This window comes from Heteronotia binoei, chromosome 17 (assembly GCF_032191835.1).
Source record: "Heteronotia binoei isolate CCM8104 ecotype False Entrance Well chromosome 17, APGP_CSIRO_Hbin_v1, whole genome shotgun sequence".
Classification (NCBI taxonomy): Eukaryota; Metazoa; Chordata; class Lepidosauria; order Squamata; family Gekkonidae; genus Heteronotia; species Heteronotia binoei.
This window is the reverse complement of record NC_083239.1, coordinates 3,848,175-3,871,702: the sequence shown is the minus strand read 5'-3', so window position 1 is coordinate 3,871,702 and position 23,528 is coordinate 3,848,175. Positions and strand designations below refer to the sequence as shown.

At 49.4% G+C, this 23,528-nt stretch overlaps 1 protein-coding gene across 1 annotated transcript in view; it reads right to left on the bottom strand.

Moving 5' to 3' along the window:
• The window catches only part of PCLO (piccolo presynaptic cytomatrix protein), a 346,649-nt gene that overhangs the window by 81,296 nt on the left and 241,825 nt on the right, over positions 1-23,528 (bottom strand). The window contains exons 14-19 of the mRNA XM_060258536.1: positions 19,573-19,703; positions 17,677-17,703; positions 13,068-13,161; positions 11,388-11,459; positions 7,643-7,823; positions 804-998 (exon numbers count right to left, since the gene is read on the bottom strand). Of these exons, the coding sequence (XP_060114519.1) occupies positions 804-998; positions 7,643-7,823; positions 11,388-11,459; positions 13,068-13,161; positions 17,677-17,703; positions 19,573-19,703 (700 nt within the window). The remainder of the gene's footprint in view (positions 1-803; positions 999-7,642; positions 7,824-11,387; positions 11,460-13,067; positions 13,162-17,676; positions 17,704-19,572; positions 19,704-23,528) is intronic.

Below are 23,528 nucleotides of genomic sequence, written 5' to 3'. Positions count from 1 at the left end.
TCTTCTCTCTGCGTTATACCCAGTGATTTTATGGCACACCATATCATCATGAGAATGACACGAGGATGCCACAAAGGGATTATACTCACTTGTTCACAACTAAACCCTCAACCAACGATTCCAAGAGGGATGGCTTGCCCTCTGGAGAGCTAACAAGGAGCTGCGATTTGTTAAACCTTACTGAACCAAAAAAACTATCAAACCCACCCCAGCATAGCAAATCAGCCCCAGCAAAGCAAATCAGATGGTTATTAATAATTCCTTGCTCAGCTTACAAATACCTCGAGGACGTTGTCTTCAACAATCATGTCAAAAAGTAGAATGGCCATTGTTTGTCAGTGCAAAACTGAGCCATGTTTAGTAAAGGCTGAAATTGTTTTATGGGGTTCTTAAAAGTTTTGGGATTCTTGATTGCTTTCTAATGCAAACAATGCGGCTTTTCTCTGCAACAAATGGGGGACTGGAAGCAAAATACCTGAAGTCTGATTTATTGGTTGAGGTGTTTAGTGACACTAAAGCAATGACACAACAGAATTTCCCCACAGTGTGCACTGTGCACAATGAAATGGACAGAGACACAGAGAAACAGCCAGCTCTGCAGCAATCTATGTAAATAAAAGAGGAGAGCTAAAGAGGAGGAATATATTATATTTATATATATTGACACACAGACAAATGGAGGTATGTTGACTCAGTTTGCTGAGAAGAGAAAGAAAAGCCCTGCAAGGAAAGGACAGCTGGGGAGGGAAGCAACAGATGAATATTAAGCTGCCATGCTGAGGAATTTTATTTGCGTCTTTTACTTGGTTGAAGACGGAGCTGTTGGACAGCTGCTTCAGCAGCGGCGATGGCTGCCCCAGCATCTTCAAGGTGAGTTTGAGTGACGCTAGTTTTGCTTTGACTGCGGGATGGTCCATGGGAGCGCAGGTGACCTTCTGAGGATGATTTGGAGCTTCCAGGACTGCTGTGAGACTTCTCAATGGTGGGCACTGACGCGTCTGATGGGCAAGGGAAAACACAGTGGTTATCTAATCAGAATAGTCTTGTTATCGATATCTCTGCTTCACAGGCACATAACAACTACAGCTAGGGCTGATTCTGAAAGCTCTGGTGAATAAAGGTCTCTATAGATGAAATTATTCACTTAGAAAATCGTTCTTATGGTGAGAGTCTTTTAGTGCAACAGCGGCTTGCTGCAGAGGGAGGGAGTAAGAGAGGGAGGGAGGAGGTGTCAAAAGTCACTCCATTTTGTTCCTCTTGCCATATGTATCCAAATATACAATACTATGCTTGTGCTAGCTATGCTGCTTTGATGTAGTCTGTTGCTTGCTGCTTATCTGAGGGGAGGATGGTTTGTCTGGGAGCTGGGTAGTTGCTATGTAACCAAGGCCGAGAATGGGAGGAGATGCGACCCGGGAACTGATAACGACACCTGTGGTGATGAGAGCTTAATAGAAACCCTGCGCAACCCCCCCGCTTTAGCTTGGTACGCTTTGGCAAAGGTTTATAAGTTGGAGGGACTGGTGGGAAGATCAGTTCCGACAACGCGTGTGTATGCCCATGAAGCCGAAATAAAGATCTTGAACTCCACTTGTCTTTTCCTTGGCTCTAGGTCTGACATTTTGTTGGAACTGACTATTACTCTGGCCTAGCCTAATCCCAGACTCACGATGGCTGGTGAACAGGACCAGGTTACAGGGATTACCAAACCTGACGGGGAGGAAGAACCAAAGCCTGAAGGGCTGTGGGTCACCCTGGTCACTGTAACAGTGCGGAGAAAGGACTGGGGCTCCATGGATCTCTGGGAGAGTATTATCGGAGATCTGAGAGAGGACCCCCACACACAATACCACCAACTTTCGGGGCTGCAACGCTCCTACCACCCTTGGGGATTCCAGGATGACGAGAGTCGAGGAGAGGACCCTCGGGCTAGTGGGCCCAGGGACGCGACCACGGAGTCGATGCAAGAAGCCTTAGCCACCCAAAGTGGCCAACTCCAGGAGGAGATGCAAGCCATGCACACATTCATGATCCAAGAGATGCAGAACCTCGCCCGGCAAGTGCGGACGATGGGGGAGCGAATCGCGGCTGCCCCCCCCCTGCAACCAGTCCTGGAGGGGGGCGGAAGACCACTGATTCCCACTGAGGGGGAGCCCCCATAGGAGGTGACCCACCGCGGGGGGCAACCCAGTACCCCAACCTCAACCTGGGCCAGAGGAGCCAGTGCTGGTACCAGGGGGGCCCCGAGTGAGTGAGGCAAGGTTTGATGGAGACCTATCTGAACTGGCCTATTTCATCGTGATGGTGTGGGGGCATATCAGCGTCTGGGCCTGCAACTTCCCGACGGAACAATCGCGGGTAGTGTACATCAGCAGTTGTCTCTGGGGCCTGGTGACTCAATGGTATGTCACCCTGTTCAAGAGGTGATCCTCCACCCTGAACTCAGCCACCAACCTTCTGAGAGCTTTGTGACACCACTTTGAAGACACCCTACAAGAGACTAATGCGACAGCAGCCCTGCAAGACCTGAAGCAGGGCGCTGGGTCGGTTCGAAACTACCTCAACGAACTCAGGGCACTGAATTCCAAGGTCCAGCGATGGGATGATGGGGCCAGGATCAAGCAATTCAAAAGGGGCCTAAATTCCCACATCTATGGAGAGGCTCTGAAGCTGGGGGAACCGTGAGATCTGGTTGGGTGGACCCAGTTGGCTTGCGAGATAGAGGATCGCAACAAGATGATCGCCCTCCATAAGAAACAACAAGGGGGCCTCCCGAAAGAAGCTTGGGAGAAGACGCCCTGACCCAGTCTGCCCAAGCAAGTCTCTGAGCAGCTCTTGCGTGAGGAGAGTGACCGGAGAGCCAAGGCAAAGTTGTGCTTCAAGTGCCGGGGGGGGGGGAATCACATCGTCCGTGAGTGTCCCAGCAAGCCGAAGGTGCCGAGGACCTCCACACCATTGAAGCCAGATATGAAGAAGAAAACTGGCAGCACCGGAACCCCAACAGCCAAGGCCAAGTTAGCGGTGTTGCAGTTCCAGGAACTGATCCCCGAGGAATCCAAGGAGGACGACGGAGGAGCCCAGCTGTTGGGAAACAGACGAGCGTGCAACAGCAGGTCAGAGCCATGGCCACACCACTACGGGTGAGATTATCCAGGACTTTGTATTATGTACCCATAACTTTAGTGAACCCCGTTACGAAACGGTTTTCCTGCATCAGCGCCCTACTAGACTCGGGATGCTCCAAAGACTTATTATCCCTGAGTCTAGTGGAAGCGTTAGGACTAAAAACTGTGCCCCTTCAGAAATCCTATGTGTTTGAGCAGATGGACAGGAGCCTGATGAAAGGTGAGCCATGTAGAACAGGGACCAAAGTGTGCGCCTTGGGGGCAGGGGAACATTGGGAACCCTGCACTTTCATTATCGCCCTGGCCACCAAGTTCCAAGCCGTCCTCAGTCTGGAATGGATGGCCGATCACAACCTGCTTGTCCAAGCTATACTCAATGAGTTGGGGGGAAAGGGAGGAGTTACAAAGATTCCTGGAACTCAACCTACGTAGGGGATTCATACGACCCACCTAATCCCTCCATGCTGCCCCGGTGTTATTCAGAAAGAAAAAGGACGGCAGTTTACGGCTTTGCACTGACTTTCGCAACTTGAATGCGATTTCCACGAGTAATGCGTACCCCTTCCCCCCTCATATGGGACCTCCTAAGGGAGGTGTCCAAGGGAAAATCTTCACCAAGCTTGATCTCCGAGACGCTTATTTTTGGGTGCGCATCAAAGAAGGGGATGAGTGGAAAACTGCCTTTAACACACCACTGGGTCAATATGAATATTTCGTCATGCCATTCAGTCTCAAGGGGGCTCCTGGGGTATTCATGAACTTAAGCAATAAAGTGTTGCACAAATACCTATATAAGGGCGTGGTCTGTTACCTGGATGACGTTTTGATATATTCACAAGACCTGCCCTCACATATCCAGTTGGTGAGGGAGGTGCTGCAATCTCTGTACAAGCACAAACTATTTACCAAATTGTCCAAGTGCGAGTTCCACAAAACGGAGCTCAGTTTCTTGGGGTACTGCATCTCCACGGGGGGGGGGGGGGGGGGGCTGGGAATGGACCCAACCAAAGTACAAGCAGTGGTGGAATGGGAGCCCCCTCGAACCCGTAAACAGCTCCAGAGTTTCCTCGGGTTCACAAATTTTTATAGGGGGTTCATCAATAACTTTGCCGAGGTCACTCTACCCCTCACAGAACTGCTGAAAACCAAGGGGAAGGGGCCGCAAGCCGCAAAAGGTAGTTCCAGTCTCCCGTGGATGGGAGAGTGCCAAAAAGCATTTGATGAACTGAAGGCCTGGTTTACATCTGAGCCCTGCCTAATACACTCGGATGAAAACAAAAGGTTTGTGGTGCAATGTGACGTGAGCGACGTCGCCTGCGCAGCCATATTACTCCAAGAGGGGCCACATGGCCAATTGCACCCTTGCGCATACTTGTCCCAAAAAATTCATTCCAACTGAACGCAATTGGTCAGTGTGGGGAAAGGAAGCATCCGCTATGAAACTGGCCCTAGAATAATGGAGGCACTACCTGGAGGGGGCGCGAGAACCATTCGAACTATGGACAGATCACAAGAATTTAGCCGCCCTCATTGCCACTCGCAACTTCAACAATAAACAAGTGTGGCGGGCGGGGCTGTTCTGGCGGCACATCCCCAGAAAACTGAACTTTTTGGTGGATGCATTGTCCCGCCTCCCTCAACACGACAGCAAGAGGGAGGAGGTTATCAACTCACTGTTCATGCCCTCCCAGCTGAGCGCATTGGTAACTACATGTCTGCAAAGCCGGAAGAAGGGGGAGCCCCCTGACGGGTTTCTAGGAGAACTGAAACAAGCTTTCCGTGACAATCCCCCAGAGGAAGATTTACAATTGGTGAAGGCAGGAGATGGACTTTGGCTCCAAGGGGAGAAACTCTACGTACCCCCTCCTTACGTAAACGAGTGATCCAAAGAGCGCATGATCCAAAGAGGGGCATTTCGGGTTTGTAAAAGCAGTGCATTTGATTCAAAGACAATTTTGGTGGCCGGAGCTGTGGAAGGATATAGGAGAATATACAGCAGGATGCCCCACCTGTATCATGGCAAAAAAGAGGGGGGTTTTATCGCCGGGACACTTACAACCTCTCTTCCCTGCTTCGCGGCCTTGAAAATGTATATCTATAGATTTTATAACTGATTTGCCTCCTCCATGATCTGGGTCGTTGTGGACAGTTTTTCTAAACAGGCCCACTTCGTATCTTGCAAACAACTCCCCATGGCCAAGCAACTGGCCCAATTGTTTATCCAGCACATCTTTTGGCAACATGCTTTTCCCGCTAAGGTGATCTCCAACTGCGGCCCACAATTCGTTGCCAAATTTTGATCGCATCTGTGTGAACTGGCAGGGATGGAGCAAGGGCTCAGTTCCGCCTACCACTCACAGACGGACGGACAGACGAAATGCACCAACGTGTGCTCAAGCAGTTCTTACGCTGCTGTACGTCCTTCCAGCAGGACAACTGGGTGGGCCTGCTGCCTTCGCAGAGTATGCTTACAACAACAGCGTGCTTAGCGCTACCAAAGTGAGCCCCTTCCAAGCGGTATATGGATATGAAAGCAAACCGTTCCCTGAACTCACCCCCCCCCTTTGTCAGCCCCCACAGACTTTACAGAATGGTAGCAAGGGATAGCAGGGGGTTGGGCAGTTATCAACAGACAACTACAGAGAGTGCAAGAAGACCCAGTATGATAAAAAAAAAACACTCTGAACTTTGGGACTTAGCAGTGGGAGGCAAGGTGTACATTTCAACCAAACACTTACCTAATGCACAGAACTGTAAAAAATTAAAGATGAAGTGCTTGGGACCTTTCCCAATCAAAAGAATTATAAATAAGGTAACTGTTGAGCTGGAACTGCCAAAAAACCTTAAACATGTCCACCCTTGTTTCCATGCCAGCTACTTGAAGAAGGATCCTGGACCCTCACATTGGCACCCCAGATGGAACCACCACCCCTGACTCTGGTTCGTGGTCAGATTCATCGTGAAGTGCAGGAAATTCTCGATGCCAAGATTAAATGTGGTGAACTGTTTTATCTTATCAAATGGACTCATTTCCCATTAAGTCAAGCTGAATGGGCCAGCTCCAAAGATACAAACTGTAAAGCTTTAATTAAAGAATTTTACAGCAAACATCCCAATAAGCCAGGGGGAAAGGGACCTTAGGGGGGGCAGAAGAGTCACTCCATTTTGTTCCTTTTGCCATATATATCCAAATATACAATACTATGCTTGTGCTAGCTATGCTGCTTTCATGCCCCTGCTGGCCCCCGTTATGCCCCGCCTTGCCTTCTACTCCCCTGGTGGCCTGGCTTGGGCCTGGGCCCATTTAGGCTTCCCAGTGGTCTCAGAATGTGGGAGGACAGAGCTGGGTTACTTCACTCCTCTGTGCTCGTGTCCTCCCCGGCTGTGCTTGGGCTCCTCCCTCTCTCTCGTTCAGCTGCTCTTCTGTTGCAGCGGCCTGCTTCCTCCCTGACCTCTCAGCCTCTTGGCCTTTTATCCTTTCCCAGGCCCCCTCCCTTCCTCCCAGGTCCCACCCCCGGTTAGCTCCGCCCCCACTTACAAGCGGGGACGCAGTGGAAGGGGTTCCTGGGGCGTGTTCACCAGGTGGTGGCCGAGTGAGTTGAGATGTTCCTGCCTCCTCTGCCCTCTCCGCAGGGCTTTGTTCCTGCCTTCTCCCCTCTGCAGCCGTGGCTCGACCACTCCTCCCTAGCTTGGGGTCAGGCACGCCAGTTCCCTGCTCTAGCGGGCATGTCGGGTGGACGGGCTGCGTCAGGCAGCCATGAGGTACGGTGGGGCCTTGGGGGCTGTGGGGGGGGGGCTCCCAGCAGGGTCCCGTCTCAGCCGGGTGGTGCGGGGGGGGGGGGTGGCTCCCGGCGGAGTCCCGTCTCCGCCGGGATGGGACAGCTGCTTTGATGTAGTCTGTTGCTTGCTGCTTATTTGAGGGGAGGATGGTATGTCTGGGAGCTGGGCAGTTGCTATATAACCAAGGCCGAGAATGGGAGGAGATGTGACCCGGGAACTGATAACGACACCTGTGATGATGACAGCTTAATAGAAACTCTGCGCAAACCCCCCGCTTTAGCTTGGTGCGCTTTGGCGTGAATTATAACGGCCAGGGCAAAGGTTTATAAGTTGGAGGGACTGCTGGGAAGGTCAGTTCCAACAACGCGTGTGAATACCCATGAAGCTGAAATAAAGATCTTGAACTCCACTTGTCTTTTCCTTCGCTCTAAACATATATTGAACATAGGATACCATTGAACATATGAAGCTGCCTTATACTGAATCAGACCCTTGGTCCATCAAAGTCAGTATTGTCTTCTCAGACTGGCAGCGGCTCTCCAGGGTCTCAAGCTGAGTTTTTTTCCACACCTATTTGCCTGGATCCTTTTTTGAAGATGCCAGGGATTGAACCTGGGACCTTCTGCTTCCCAAGCAGATGCTCTACCACTGAGCCACTGTCCCCTCCCACTGGGTCCCTCTGGGTCTGCCAGTAGGGAGCCTTCATATGCATACACACTTAGAGAAAAATCACATACCTTTAGATGGATCAGGAAATATTCCATGGCTTCTGCTCTTAATGACAGATGGTTTTGGTGATTGCTGGCTGCTTTGTCCGGAATGGGATTTCCCATGGTCGACGCCTTCATTTTGCTCTTTTAGTGGATACCACCGAGGTGTATTATCTAGTTGAGAGGTACTAGATAGCTCAATTAATACCTGCACAGTGGCACAGAGAGTAAGTTATTTAGTACATTCCGGAATGAATCCTTGGGAATGATGTGCAAACAGCTTAAGATTTTCTTCAGTTAAAACAAAGCAGCATGCCAAGTAAGCTACAAAAATACATCAGGTGTATAAGACAAAGGCAGAGAACCTTCCAGAAAAATAGCTACTAAGAAACATTTTCTATAATGTAGTGGGTTCAATGCAAGAAGATGATGAGGTTGCAGTGATCATAGCTCTCTTTATTAGTTACAGCATGGTAATGGTTGAACTAGAGGACTGGCCAACTGGGCCAGCAGAGCCAACTATATACACCTTAAGGTTCCTGGGCTAGGAGGTCATTGGATCATTCAAACCTGCAGGTGGCTCATGATTGGAGCAGGGCTGCAGGGATTTGGATCCCTCTGCCCATTCTTCCTGAGTCTCCAAGCTTAGTTCTCATGGCTCCAATGAACCAGGCAGGAACACTGCTGCTAACAGATACATTAGTCCACATACACAACATCCCCCCCCCCCCCATTTTGCAAATTTTAGCAGACGTAGTCCTTTAGGTAGGTAGGCTTGCAGTGCTCCTGCGTAGACTGCCAGAGTGGGTGGAGGAGTGATCACCACTTCTGGCACGGCATGCAGAGGGGCTGGCGATGCTGGCGTTTGGGCTGGTGTCTCAGAGTCCTCGTTGCCCACCGGCTCAGCTCTGCAGGCAGGAGCCTGGGCCTCTCATTCTGCTAGCTCAGTCAGTGAGGGTGGCAAGACGGCAGACTGGTTTTTGGAACTACAGTCCTCAATCTCATCTTCTGAGGCCACACGGGACCTCAGCTGGTCAACGTGCCACCATAGTGTGGACCTGCCTTCTGTGGTCATCTCATACGAGACTGACCCTAAAACCTGGGCAACCTTGGTCAGGATCCATGCTGGCCCACCCAGAAAGTTTCTCACGTACACCAAGTCCCCTGTATCAAACCCGCGGGGTGCTCAGAGCGCCTCTGGCAGCTCCTGTAAGTCCAGGGCTCGGTCCGGGTGCAACCTGTCCAAAAGGGTGGATACCACTGACCCATTAAGAGTTCTGTGGGGCTATAGCTGGTGGGTGTGTAGGGAATAGCATGTTGGGCCAAGAGGAATTTGGCAAGGCTGGCCTCCCAGTCCCCATGGATCGACGCCTTCATGGTGCGGCGGAGCAATTCCTTAGTCGTCCGCACCATCCTTTCGGCCTGGCCATTCGTGGTCGGGTGGAAGGGGGCTGACCTGATGTGCCTTATCAGGTTCCTGGAGCAAAATTGCTTAGTTGCTTAAGAGTCTTCGCCGAAATTACCGTAAAGGTAGTCCCCGAGTCTATCTTCATCCTACATGGAGCGCCCTCTATGAGCACCATTGCTTTTAGCTTATCAGGTGAGGGCATTGATAGCTGGCATACCTGGTCGGCAATCGTGATGAGGGAGTGCAGCTCCTCTATGATGGTGGCCTCGTGTCATCAGCCATTTTGGCATTGGGCCTTGGAGCGGGACAACTTGGAACGGCAGACCTGTGTCAGATGGCCCGTCTTCTCGCACTGGTGGCAGATGGTGTCCCTGAACTTGCACAATCTCTGTTCTTGGGGCTCACGGCAGCTGGCACAGGCCTTGGATGTCGCTGGCTCTGATGCACATGACTGCTGGCATCGCAGGACTTCTGGGTGCAGTTTGAGCGCGTTGTCCCCGTCTGAGTCATCCAACGCTGCTGGGGGTGGAAGCTGGTGTGCGCTGGCTTCGGAATGGCGGCCTTTATCTTGAGGGCCTTTTAGAGTGTCGGGCTGTCCTCTGCAGTGATTTTTTGGTGGGTTTTTCTGTCGCGGAGACCATGCGTGAATTTCTCAAGCAGGGCATCTTCAAAACGGGCTGCATATTCCACTTTTACCCCAATTTTGCGCAAGAAGGCGAGGTAGTCGGCAGTGGACTCATTTGGCTGCTGATGCCAATTGAGGAACTGCAGCCGTTGGGTCAGGCGGGTCGCCTGTGGATCGATGTGGCCAATCAACGCTGTAATTATCAGCTCGGAGGATGACTCAAGCGTGGCGGGTGCGACCAGGGTTTTGGCTAGCCTCAAGGTGGTGATGCCGCTGGTACTCAACAGGATGGCTTTCCTCATCTCCTGGTCCTCATCCCGGTTTCCAATTTTCTGGGCCACGAGGTCGTATTTGAGTGGCTTGACCCAGGATTCTCATATCTCGGGATGAGCTGTGTCAAATTCGGGCAGCGTTCCTGGAGCAGTAGCCATGTCGTTCGGCAGAGGCGATGCGATGTGGGGGGTCGGTTGTCGGGGCTCTTCACTCATCAGGATCCCACCTTTGTTGCCACTATAATATAGTGGATTCAATGCAAGGAGACGAGGTTGCAGTGATCATAGCTCTCTTTATTAGTTACAGCATGGTAACAGAAGACTGGCCAACTGGGCCAACTATATACACCTTAAGGTTCCCGCGCTATGACACCATTGGATCATCCAAATAAGCAGGGGGCCCGTGATTGGAGCAGGGCAGCAGGGATTTGGATCCTACCGCCCATTGTTCCTGAGTCTCCAAGCTCAGTCCTCAAGGCTCCAATGAGCCAGGCAGGAACACTACTGCTAAAAGATACATAGGTCCACATACACAACCTTTTCCATATGATCCTTGGAAAGTTTATTGTTATTATGCTGTTGAGGCACAGAGCTCTTCATGGAGAATCAAAAGCCAGGCCCAAGAAAATCTCAGCTTCGGGGAGACACAGGAGGAAGGGAAAGGGACACAGTAGACAGGCAATAATGAGAATGTATCTCTGAGAGGGGGGATTGGGTACGTAGCAAGAGCACTTCACCATGGCTTCTGCTCTTGATGATAGATGCACTGTTTTCGCACACAGCTTACCTCGCAGTCACAATCCTGTTCCCTCTGCAGCGTCTGGTCGGATTTCCCACCATATGCGCTGGAGTTACAGGAAGTGCCACGGCTTTTGCGTAGCAAACGTAAACCGCTAAAACCCAGTTTACGTTTGCTACGCAGAAGCTGCGGCACTTCCTGTAACTTAGTCGCAGATGGTGGGAAATCCGACCGGACGCTGCGGAGGGAACAGGATTGTGACTGTGAGGTAAGCTGTGTGCGAAAACGGTAATGGTTTTGGTGACTACTGGCTACTCAGTCCGGAATGGGATCTCCCATGGTCGACGCCTTCATTTTTCTCTTTCAGTGGATACCACTGAAATGGGCAGAAATCCCTCCCTTGCTTCATTCACAGAGCTTGCTTCATGTGTTTGCTGCGTTTGCTGTAGCCCCTCAAGCTGTTCCTGAGGATCTGCAGTGTAACTTTTCAAGGAGTGCAGGTGAAGATGCTGGAAAATGGAAGGTGGCAAAGATTCCTTGCACAAATTCTTTTTTTGGGGGGTGGGGGGGTCAATAAAGCTCATTACCTTTCCCCACAGAAGCACGTTATTCCCCAAGGATAATGGAACTGCAGGTGTCAATTAAAAATATACTGTGGGAATGTACTGTTCATTAACTACCTTGTGTGGTGAGGGAAAGTAGTGAAGCTAAAAAAATGGAATACTCACCTCACCAAGCAAGTCATTGGAGGAGAATCTATCATAGTCCCAGACTGTAACTTCTAAGGTTTTCTTCTTCAGCTACAGTTTTTTTAAAAAAAAAATAGCTTGAAGTTGGTAAATTTTAAATGCCATGACCTCTGTAAGATTAGTTTTTGCTAGATAACAGAAATGGAACATACCTTAAAAGAGAAGTGACTGGAGAAACTAAAGGAATGTGTACAGTAGAACAGACTAAACAGTATGTTGCATGGTTAAAAGTTAAATCAATTATATAAAATCAGATCAATGGAATGATATTCTGACTAGCACGGTGGAGTGCACTTCATCATGAAGAATTTGTAAAACTTTGTATAAAACTTTCTATTTACTGAATATTTAAAAATAAAAAATAGTTGTAGGTTCTTTCTCAAAGGGAAGATATACCTCCATCCTAGTCCTGGGGTTTTGTTTGTTTATTTATTTATTTCAATTTCTATCCCATCCTACCTGCCAAAGCAGGCTCAGGGTGACTGAAGGCTCAGGGCAGTTAAGCATTACAGTCTTCTTCCTCTTTGTGTCAGAAAGGTCAAGGTAGGGTCAAGGGCAGACAGGTAGGGTCAAGGGCAGACAAATAGGGGTGAGGGCAGGGGCATCCCAATGCCCCATGGCGCCCTAGGCAGATTCGCTGCCTGGCGCCCCCCAAGCACCCCCGTACCTCCCCCTCCCCATTGCGGCTCTGTGCCCCCACTGCGCCTCCTCCTCCTCCCTCCCTTCAGACCCTTTCCCACCCATCCTGTGCCAATTTCAACACTGGAACCGACTCTAGCGCCATGTTCCGGCTCTCTAAAGCCACCCCCCTCCCTGGCTGAACACTCGAATCGCGGGTAAAACCGCGGTGCAGGGCCAGGCTGCGCTCACAGTCTCTAAGGAATAGCATTCTGAAAGGGTGACCCCCATTGCCTCCTCTCCCATCCAAGAAGTGGGGGGAGGGGAGGAGTCAGTGGCAGCGGGGGTCGCTCTTTCAGGATGCTATTCCTGAGAGACGATGAGCGCAGCCCAGCCCCGTGGCATGGTTTTACCTGTGATTCGAGTGTTCGGCCAGGGAGGGGGGGCTATAGAGAGTCAGAACACAGCGCTAGAGCCAGTTCCGGCATTGAAATTGGCACGGGATGGATGGGAAAAGGTCAGAAGGGAGGAAGGAGGAGGATGCGCGGCAGGGAGGCGCGGGAATGGAGGGGCGGGCGGTGGTGGCAGGTGGCGGGTGATAAAGGCAAACTAGGTGCTTGCTTGGGGCACCAGGAGGGGGGTGGGGAGCCCAAATTTGCTCCCCCACCCTCCTGGCACACTAGGCAGCTGCCTAGTTTGCCTAGCAGGAGAGCCGGCCCTGGGTGAGGGTGGAGATGGGGGTAAGATTATAGAAGGTTCTGAGGCCTCATTAAATCAGGGGAAATTAAGGTCATTCCATGCTGTAATGAGGGCCTATGAGAAAAGGGGATGTCAGAGTCACAGGTGTTTCCCAGACACATGATTCAACCAGCCCTCTAATCTTTTGGACAGCATGTCTCCACCCTGTGCTGGCAAGGGGGTTCAGGAAGAGAAAGTGAAAAGTTAGGAAGAGTCTTAGTAGTGTGAGATACTGTTACTGGAAATATATTATCTTGAGCTTTACTTTGGCTATATCTGGTAAGGAACAGAATAATCACAGACCTGCTCCGTGGAAATGTTTTTATAAATGACTGTCTGGTTCCATTCAGGATTCAAGGTTTTCTGTATGTATTTAGTTCTCCTCTTGTTCTCAACACTGCATAAGGATAAATCAAGCAAAATATTTAGTGATTTTTACTCATCTCCTCCTGTGTCAACAAAGAAACAATGACAAAACTGCCACCCCCCCCCCAAATAAAGTCTAGAATTCAGCTCAATGTAGGGCTTTTCAGCATTCTCATTTGCTCACTTGTATGTTCCTGTTGCTTTGGGTCCCCCGTCCCCCCCCCCCGTTCTGTATAACCATTTTCCCACACTGCTCACCTCGGGGTCACGTCCCTCTTCACTGTGCAGCGTCTGCTCGGATTTCCCACCATCTGCGCCGGAGGAGCAGGAAGAGCCGCGGCTTCTGCATTGCAAACGGAAATCGCTAAAACCCAGTTTCCGTTTGTGACGCAGAAGCTGCAGCTCTTCCTGCTCCTCCGGCGCAGATGGTGGGAAATCCGAGCAGACGCTGCGCAGTGAAGAGGGACGTGACTCCTAGGTGAGCAGTGTGCGAAAACGGTTTATGTGTTTTGCTCCCTCTAGTAGCTGGAGGAAGGCTTCATGCTTTGCTGAGCTGAATGGCAGGATACTTGTCAATAAAATTAAGGTAAAGTAAGAAAAGAACGGATGACATTTTCTGAACTCAAAGAGCTTAAAGGGGCTATTTCTCCACTGGGGCTATTTCTCCAGCTTTTTCATTTTTGCCATATTGTTGCAAGTAATTTTTTAAACAGACAGTGCTTTTAAACAAGCTAGGAAGGGGAGGGATGCAGTGATATAAGACCTCCTGGGAGTGATGGCCTTCTAACAAGCAATGCTTTTAAATTAGCCAGCTTGCCAAACAGCAAGAACTGAGGGATAGGGCTGTCAATTCGGTATAAGGTTTAACAAATATTTACCGAAAACTGCCTTTTCAGTAAAATTCGGAATTAGGGAATTCCGGATAGGCATCTGAGCCTATTTCTGGAATTCCAAATAGTTGAATTCCAGATAATATCAGTGGTATTCGGAAATTTTCGGTAAAGCCCTGTTGTCCATAGAAAGCAATGGGGCAAAGCAAAAGGCAGTCTGTGATTGCCTTTCCTGCCGTTCCCTTGGCCTTTCCCACCTCTGGCTGGGGTGAGGGGGAGTGGGGAGGAGGCCCCTGATCCAATCACAACCATGCATCTCGCAAATGGCTCAGGGTTGTTGTGTGCTCCAGCGAGAAAGCTGCTGCTGTGTTGCCAACTTACCATAGAGAGACTGTGAGTGAGCTTCTGTGCCCTTTGCTGTGCTCTGCTCTCTGTGGCCTGGCCTTAGCTGCTGGTGATTCTGGCTAGACTGGAGGATCTTCATCTGGTAAAATGACTCCTTTTTTGTGTTTATGGGGGGGTTTCTGTTCAGATTAGAAGCAGTTTTATTTTTAACTCTTTGAAAACCTTTCGTTTTCCTCCTGCTTTTGGGTTAGGGTTCCCAATCCCCCCGCTTTAGCGGGAGACTTCTGGGTTCCCAGCTTAATCTCCCGGTCTTCAAAAATTGAGAAGCGGGGGTGGGGGGGTGGAGGGGGGGGAGAACATACCTATAGAGCTCCTGTTGTAGAGCTCCTGAGCAGTTTGTAAAATCCCTGCCCCTTTAAGGCTGGGCAGGAAGGAGGAAACAGGAAGGGCTTCGGAGAACGGCCCCTCCCTTCTTTGCTTTCGTTTTCTCAGCAGGCACAGTTCTCCGGAAGAAGACCAAGTAAGTATTTGTGTGTGTGTGAGAGAGGGAGGGGGATTCCCTGGCTTGGAGGCCCTCCCCCCTTTAGAAAGCGTGGTGGGGGGAGGGAAATGTCTACTGGGCACTCTATTATTCCCTATGGAGAATGATTCCCATAGGGAATAATAGGGAATTGATCCGTGGGTATTGGGGGCCCTGGGGGGGCTATTTTTTGAGGTAGAGGCACCAGATTTTTAGTATAGCATCTAGTGCCTCTCCCCAAAATACCCCCCAAGTTTCAAAACGATTGGACTAGAGGGTCCAATTCTATGAGCCCCAAAAGATGGTGCCCCTATCCTTAATTATTTCCTATGGAAGAAAGGCATTTGAAAAGGTGTGCTGCCCCTTTAAATGTGATGGCCAGAACTCCCTTGGAGTTCAATTATGCTTGTCACACCCTTGTTCCTGGCTCCACCCCCAGTGTCTCCTGGCTCCACCCCCAAAGTCTCCTGGCTCCGCCCCCAAAGTCCCCAGATTTTTCTTTAATTGGACTTGGCAACCCTATTTTGGGTGGTTGGTTTTCTGTTGGGGGCTGGGTTGCTTGGGGGTGGCTCTGGCATGACCTGGCTTAAAGCGTTTAATTTAATCTGTGTTATTTTTATAATCTTTTCTGGGAATCTTAAAAATGTTTTGGAATTGCCTGTTAATTTTTTGTTGTTTTTGGTTTTTTTGGAATTGCCTGTTAAAATTATGCCAGGCTTTGGTTGACCTGGTTGTGTGGGGTCTGATGACTTCTTCCTCTGTTTTCCCTTGGTCAGGCTGTGGTGGCTTACTGATCTGTTGAACTGCTGGTGATGTTTTATTATTTTTCTGGTTGTGTTGGGGATGTATGTGCCTTTGTAAAGCCTTTTGGGGTGCCCCCAGTAAGACCCAGCCTTTATGGACCTTGGGAGAGAATCGCCTGCAGCTGCCCTGCCATTTTGGGGGCTCTCCCTCAAACCCCCTTCCCTCCAGGTGGCTTCCATTATGCCCTATGTTGTGCCATTGACTTCAATGGCCCACAGGGTATAATGGTGGGATAGAGGCACCCTCTTTGGGTGCCCCTGGAATGGGAACCCCTGGTCCAAACATTTTGGGACCTGGGGGTTCCTTGGGGAAGAGTCCCCTGAAGCTCCACTGCAGTTTTGGGGGCTCTCCCCCAAACCCCCTCCCCTCCAGGCGGCTTTCATTATGCTGCATGTTGTGCCATTGACTTCAATGGCCCATAGGGTATAATGGTGCAATAGGGGCACCCTCTTCGGGTGCTCCTAGAATGGGACCCCCTGTTCCAATCTTTTTGGGACTTTGGAGTTCCTTGGGGGAGAGTCCCCTGAAGCTCCACTGCAGTTTTGGGGGCTCTCCCCCAAACCCCCTCCCCTCCAGGCGGCTTTCATTATGCTGCATGTTGTGCCATTGACTTCAATGGCCCATAGGGTATAATGGTGCAATAGGGGCACCCTCTTCGGGTGCTCCTCGAATGGGACCCCCTGGTCCAATCTTTTTGGGACTTTGGAGTTCCTTGGGGAAGAGTCTCCTGAAGCTCTGCTGTAATTTTGGGGGCTCTCCTCCAAACTCCCTCCCCTCCAGGCGGCTTTCATTATGCTGCATGTTGTACCATTGACTTCAATGGCCCATAGGGTATAATGGAGCTGAATATATTCGGATATATATCTCAGCCTATTAGGATATATCCGGATACTACTATTCAAAAATATCCGGAATACCAAAAAATTTATTACCGAATATTTCTGGATCTGGATATTTCTGTTTTTTTATTATTATTATTATTGACAGCCCTATTGAGGCTCTTGGCTTTGGGCTCCTAGCCTGTGGGACTACAGCAATGGACTACAGGATAATGAGGCCAATCATTTCCCAAAAAGCCTTCCTCCAACTTTAAGTGGCTCTTTCATTGAATGAAGAGCTACACAAGTTGAGGAAGGCTCCTTAGGCTGGAGGAAGGCTTCAAACTTTGTTCAGTGGAGTAGTAAGATAGGGACTAGAATACACCCCCTTCTCTAAGGTGCTGCTAGATTCCTGCTTATTTTTTGCTGCAACACTCTGAAATGACAGATAATTTTTCATGACCTTCAAGTGCAAGAATTCTCTTCGCTACTGAAAATATAAACCTTCCAGATAGATAATCATCTACAACAAGAATTAGTGGAAGAGATCTTCACAGATTGAGCAATGCTTGCATCATTAAAACAGAGTCAGACTTGGAGTTGCTGTTCTATTTTTACCTATATCAAAGCCCAAAGCAATTGAAGTTTTGTAAAATTAACATTTCTACAAGGAAGTTTACATTGAAATTTTCTTAAAGAAAAATTTGAAGAAAATGGGGGGGGGGGGATTTTGTCCTAAGAAAGGAGGGAGGGAGGGAGGGGGAAAGAAAAGAAGAAATAAATACATAAATATTGGAGGTATGTCAAAGTAAGCCTTACTATTCTTAGGACCAGCACACTCTTAAATAATCTTTTATCCACCACCTTTTCAATTAAAAAATTCCAATAAAATAAATATGGAAGTAGTATTTCACAGTACCCGATATAATAAATATCCCAGTGTATTGCTGTTCCACATATAAGAAAAAGACTACTATATGGAGTCCTTGAAAGAACAAATAACCTATTGAGTTCATTTTTTCACCACTTTGAAAGACTGGCTCCTAAGAAATAAGCAGGACAGCTCATTGCCAGGTTTGAATTTTTCGGTGGCATCAGACTGAACAACAAATCATAATTGAGGGAAATGTTTATTAGTTGTTTCATCAGCCAGGGCAACTCATGCGCAGGATATTAGCCATTTCATACACAGAGACATCAGAGAGCAAATGAAAGGACAGCCACTCTACCTTGCATTCTGGACAACCATCACTTGACTGCAAGAACCCAGAGAAGGACAGGAGGCAGCAGAAGAGAAATTAGATAAAGAAGAGAGGGAAACAGTTGAGGCAGCCGTTGGTTTCATATCCAAATTATGAAAAAATAGAAAGATTAAGCGGCTTAAGCAACTGGACGTGGAGAAATCTTTAAAACTAATCAGCAATCAGTAAGTCAGCTCAGAGCATATCGTAGAACAGAGGTTCCCAAACCCCGGGTCCCGGATTGGGACCGGTCCATGGCCTATAAGCAGCTGGGCCACCACTTCCTGCCCTCCGACACCCCCCCCCCTCGCTGCCGCCCCCCGCCCTTTGGAGCAGCACAGCACTCAGTCACCTCATCCCCCCCCGCACGACGAGCCTCGGCTTGCTACCACTGCCAGGGCCCGTTCCCTCCCTCCCTTTCTCCAGTGCCCGAGCCATGCTGTGTCCCCACCCGTGCGATCAGAGGAAGCTGGGAGGCCCTATCCACTTCAACAGGGACCGGCCTGATTCCACGTTGTCAAAAGAGCAGGCTAGAGGAGGAGGAGTTTCGCCCCTCTCTCACTTCTAGAAGGGGAGGGGGAGAAGCCTTCTTCAGCATACTAGAATCAGCCTGGTCCTGCCGAAGCGGTACGAGCTTTTTTGTGGCTTTTCTGCAGCAGCAGTGCCCTTTCGGGATGGGGTTGGTTCCTGCTGCCGCTGGCCTGCCCGGGTGCTGTTTTCCTCTCCGATCAAGTGATTGGAGGTGGGGGGAGGGATTGCCTTTACACAGCCCTTTTGAACATTGAAATTGACCTGCGGTGGGGAAGGAAGGGAGGAGGAGGGGCGCAAGCTAAGCAGAACACCTTGGGGGGGAGGCAAATGCCTAGGACTGTCGAATTTGGACCAAAAAGAAAGCAATGGGTTGGTTACCTTCCCCTAACCTGCTTTTAATGTTTGCCCATGGTAGACACACCATGGTCAGTTTACAAACAGACAAAAATATCTGAAGCTTGAAAAAGTAAAATAAATCCTATGTGCTGTGTCTTTTTTTTTAGCAAATTCAAAGAAGACAAGAAGAGATTGGATTTATACCCTGCCCTTCATTCAGGGTCTCAGAGTGGCCTACAATCTCCTTTCCCTTCCTCTCCCCACAGCAGACACCCTGCGAGGTAGGTAGGCCTCAGAGAGCTCTGAGAGAACTGCTCTTGAGAAAACATCTCTAAGAGAACTGTGATTGGCCCAAGGTCATCCAGCAGCTGCATATGGAGAAGTGGGAAATCATACCCAGTTCTTCTAGATCAGGGGTCCTCAAACTTTTTAAATAGGGGGCCAGTTCACTGTCCCTCAGACTGTTGGAGGGCCGGACTGCCGTTACTGTACAAGGCCACGGGCCGTCAGTTCTCCGTCTTCTGCATCTCTCTCCCTTCCCCACACCACACACCCCGGCCTGGGAACTCACCTCACCTCGGTATCACCTCACACTCTGTCTCCGCCGCCTCAGCCCAGTGCCGGAAGTGTGCGTTGCTAACGCGAGTTTAGGTCGAACGTCACTTCCGGTCTGATTTTGCCATAACCCGGCGGGCCGCATAAACGTCCTCAGCGGGCCGCACCTGGCCCACGGGCCGTAGTTTGAGGACCCCTGTTCTAGATTATAGTCCGTGTTTGTAACCATTACACCAAACTTGCTCTCAATCAAATAATCAAATCCAACTACTTTCAGTTAGAGACTGGTAACTTGGATGCAGAAACAGGATCCCTAGCAAATGTGCAAGGATTCCTGAGGCAGATATCTTGGGGTCATTGACAGGTCATAAGGAAAGGGTTTCTTGGACTTGGAACATGTCCAAATCATGGCTCCCAAGGTGAGCAAGAGTGTTTCAATCCTGAAATTCACTATCTACTTACCCTCTTCCAGGAAGAAGATAGACCTTGACAAATGGATCAGAATAGCCATTGTTGTCCCGGGGAGCGAGATTTCTTGCTTGAAGCACATGAATGATCAGATTACCGAGGTACTTGTCATAGTTGATTTGAAGCTAAGGAAACATGAATTAAAGTTAGCTATTCTCTCCCATTTTATCCAAATAATGCTGCTAATAAAACTAAATGCCATTTCCCAGGGTTGTTTTTTTTTTTTTCTGGAAAAAGAGATGACGGAACTTTTAAGAGGGAAATGATGGAGAAGCACATGGGTGCCCCTCATGAACTTTAAAACACTGTTTGGAGAATCTTGTTTCCATGAAGAGGTTCTGGAACTCTGTTCCGCCATGTTCCTCCAGAAAGAAAGCCCTGTCTTTTCCTGACTCTGAATCTCAGCAATAATTCCAGACTCCCTAAATGGATCTGATAAGTTTATTTCAAGTGGATCATCATTACTTAAATAGAATAAACATTTGGTTTTATTTATTTGAAACATTTTAAAGCTATCAAGTCTCAGGGTGTGCTGTTTACATATTAAAATCATCGCACTATATTGTTAGAAGGCAAATAACGTCACAACTGAGTTGAAACAAAGCACAAATAGTTCTGATCATTGTCTGGATAGGAGACGTTCTGAGATACCTCCTCCCTGTAAGAAGCCTTTTAAGAAGAACATAAGAGAAGCCATGTTAGATCAGGCCAATGGATATACACACACACACACACACTGTGGCTAACAGCCACTGATGGACCTCTGCTCCATATTTTTATCTAACCCCCTCTTGAAGGTGGCTATGCTTGTGGCCGCCACCACCTCCTGTGGCAGTGAATTCCACATGTTAATCACCCTTTGGGTGAAGAAGTACTTCCTTTTATCCGTTTTAACCTGTCTGCTCAGCAATTTCATTGAATGCCCACGAGTTCTTGCATTGTGAGAAAGGGAGAAAAGTACTTCTTTCTCTACTTTCTCCATCCCAAGCATTATCTTGTAAACCTCTATCATGTCACCCCGCAGTCGGTGGTCCATGGAAGGAAGGCAGGATATAAAGACAGTCTATCAATCAATAAATGATCCACTGGACACATACAGCCTGGATCATGGAAAAGGAAATTATCTCAGCTGGAAAAGAATACACAATTTAGAAATATTGGTGTTGGGGGGGGGAGGAATCCTCACCTTAAAGATCCGTAACATCTTCCTTGCATTTGCAAACTGTGCAACCTAATTTACATCAATTGATTTATCTTGGTTGTTGTTACTCAAATGCTTATTCAGATGTAAAGTTCTGCACTGAGGTGGAAAAAATCCAATGTATAGTTATAGAATGGGGGAGACTTGTCTTGGCAGTACTATGTGTGAAAAGGATCTATGGCAGGTGTTGTATATGTCAGGGGTGGCCAACAGTAGCTCTCCAGATTTTTTTTACCTACAACTCCCATCAGCCCCAGCCATTGGCCATCCTGGCTGGGGCTGATGGGAGTTGTAGGCAAAAAACACCTGGAGAGCAACCACTGGCCACCCCTGGAATATGTGGTTGGAATTGTATCAATGATATGGAGTTCTTGCCTGGCTCACTGGAGCCTGTAGGACTGAGCTTGGGGACTCAGGAACAAGAGGCAGTAGGATCCAAATTCCTGCTGCCCTGCTCCAATCACGAGCCCTCTGCTGGTTTGAATGGTCCAATAGCATGATAGCACGGGAACTTCGTGTGTATATATACTTGGCCCTGTTGTCTCAGTCTTTAGTCTTTTGAAGCAGCACTATACTATGCTGTATTCAATAAAAGAGCTATGTTCACTACCACCTCACCTCATCATTGCATAGAACCCACTATATTATAGTGGTGATGAAGGTGGGATCCTGGTGAGCGAGGCCAGCAGCCACCGGCACCGCACACCACACCACTGCATCCGCATCCAGCTCTGCGCATCGCCAACGCTGACGATGGCCCCTACGCCAGGAATGATTCCAGAGTTCGACATGGCCAGTCCCGAGAGATGGGAGACATGGTTGGAATGACTGGAGAACTACATCCATTACCATGGGGTCGAGAGGGCCAAGAAGAAATAGCTACTTCTCAGCTCTTGCAGCATGAACACCCTGGAACTGGCACAGGGTTTGATGGCACCCGCCACCCTAAAGGATGCCACCTTTGAGAACATTATTTCCACCCTTACGACTCATTTCACACCGCAGCTGATGGTCCTGGCCCACCACTTCAACTTTTCCGAGTCTCACCAGCGATCCAACAAGTCTGTGGGGGACTTCATCGCGGACTTACGCTGATTGTCACTCTGCTGCAATTTACCCAGGCTGGAGGAAGCCTTGAGGGACAAGTTTATTTTCGGGTTGCGGGACGAGAAGGTTCGGCTGAAGCTGCTCGGAAAGGATGACATAGACCTCACAAAGGTGATTAAAGAGGCCACAGTTTACGAGAAGTTGTGAAAAGAGCACACGATGGCAGTAGCCCAGCGAGCAGCATCTTCATTGTCCGATTTGGAGGACTCGGGGGGAGACGATGCTCTCAAACTCCATCACTCCATGTGATGATTGCGCCTGCCCGGGAGTGTGCCAGCTGCGGGGAGCATCACGAGCAAGAAGCCACCTCACTTGAGTCTGCTGCTCAAAAGTGACTCCCACCCGAAAGAGCACCACCGTCGGAAGAGCGGAAAGGGCTGCCGCCACGAGGTTGCCATTGTAGAGGATATCAACGCCATCACTGCATCAGTCGGACAGGTATGTGACATCACCATGCTGTCCCCAGATAAACTCAAAACGACGGTGTTCATCGAGGGCGCTCCATGTAGAATGGAGATTGACTCGGGGGCCACACATACCATTATATCGGCCAAGACTCTTAAGCATCTGTGCCCTAGGGGGGAAACTCAAGCTGTGCCCATTCCCCGTAGTCATCTGGGGCTTTCAGAAAAGAGTGATTGGAATCCTAGAGGCCGGGATATTCAAAGTGCAGTATGGGAAATTCTTGGGAAACCTTCCCTTGCTGGTGGCTGAAGGGAACCTGAGCAGCCTGTTAGGCTGGGCTTGGTTTGCACCCTTGGGGATCTGGATAGAGGGAATCCACCACGCCCCCGTGAGTATGGATTTCCAGGACATTTGTAGGGAGTTTCCGTCCATTTTTGATGGGATTCTGGGGACATACATGCCCATCCCGTGTTGTTACAGATCAACCCCAACGTGCAGCCCATGAGGCTGAAGGCTCAGCAGGTACCCTTTGCCTTGAAACCCAAAATCAAGGAGGAACTAGACCGCCTCGTTGCACAAGGGGTCCTAGAGCCAGTTGCCAATGCACATTGGAAACCCTGATCGTCATCCCGGTAAAGCCCAATGGGAGTGTATGATCAACAAATGTACGATCAACAAGGCGCTGCAGGACCACGCCTACCCGGTCCCGGTGGTCAGTCATGTGTTAGCATCTCTATCAGGCGCCATTTTTTTTGGAAAGCTGGATCTAGCCCAAGCATTTCAGCAGTTGCCTGTGGACACCGCTACGGCCAAGGCCCTAACCATAGCTACACATCAGGGTGCTTTCTGGGTAAAGCACCTTCAGTTTGGGGTCAGCGTGGCCCCAAGGATCTTTCAGAACTTAATGGATTCTCTCTTAAAAGGCATTCCTAGGGTCTAGCCATTCTTTGATGATGTGCTGATTCCTACAACCCCTGAAGAAGAATTCGCCTTCCGCCTCCGCACCATGCTCCAGCATTTCAACAAGGGAGGGCTCAAGGTAAAGAGGGAGAAATACTTGCTGGGGATCCCTACTATAGACTTTTTGGGCTACACGGTGGACGCGAATGGGATCCATCCGGCCAAGGACAAGATCACAGCCATTTGCAATCCACCAGCCCCCACAAACAAGGCCAAATTAAAAGCGTTCCTTGGCTTGCCCAATTTTTTTATCATGCCTTCCTTCCCCACAATGCGG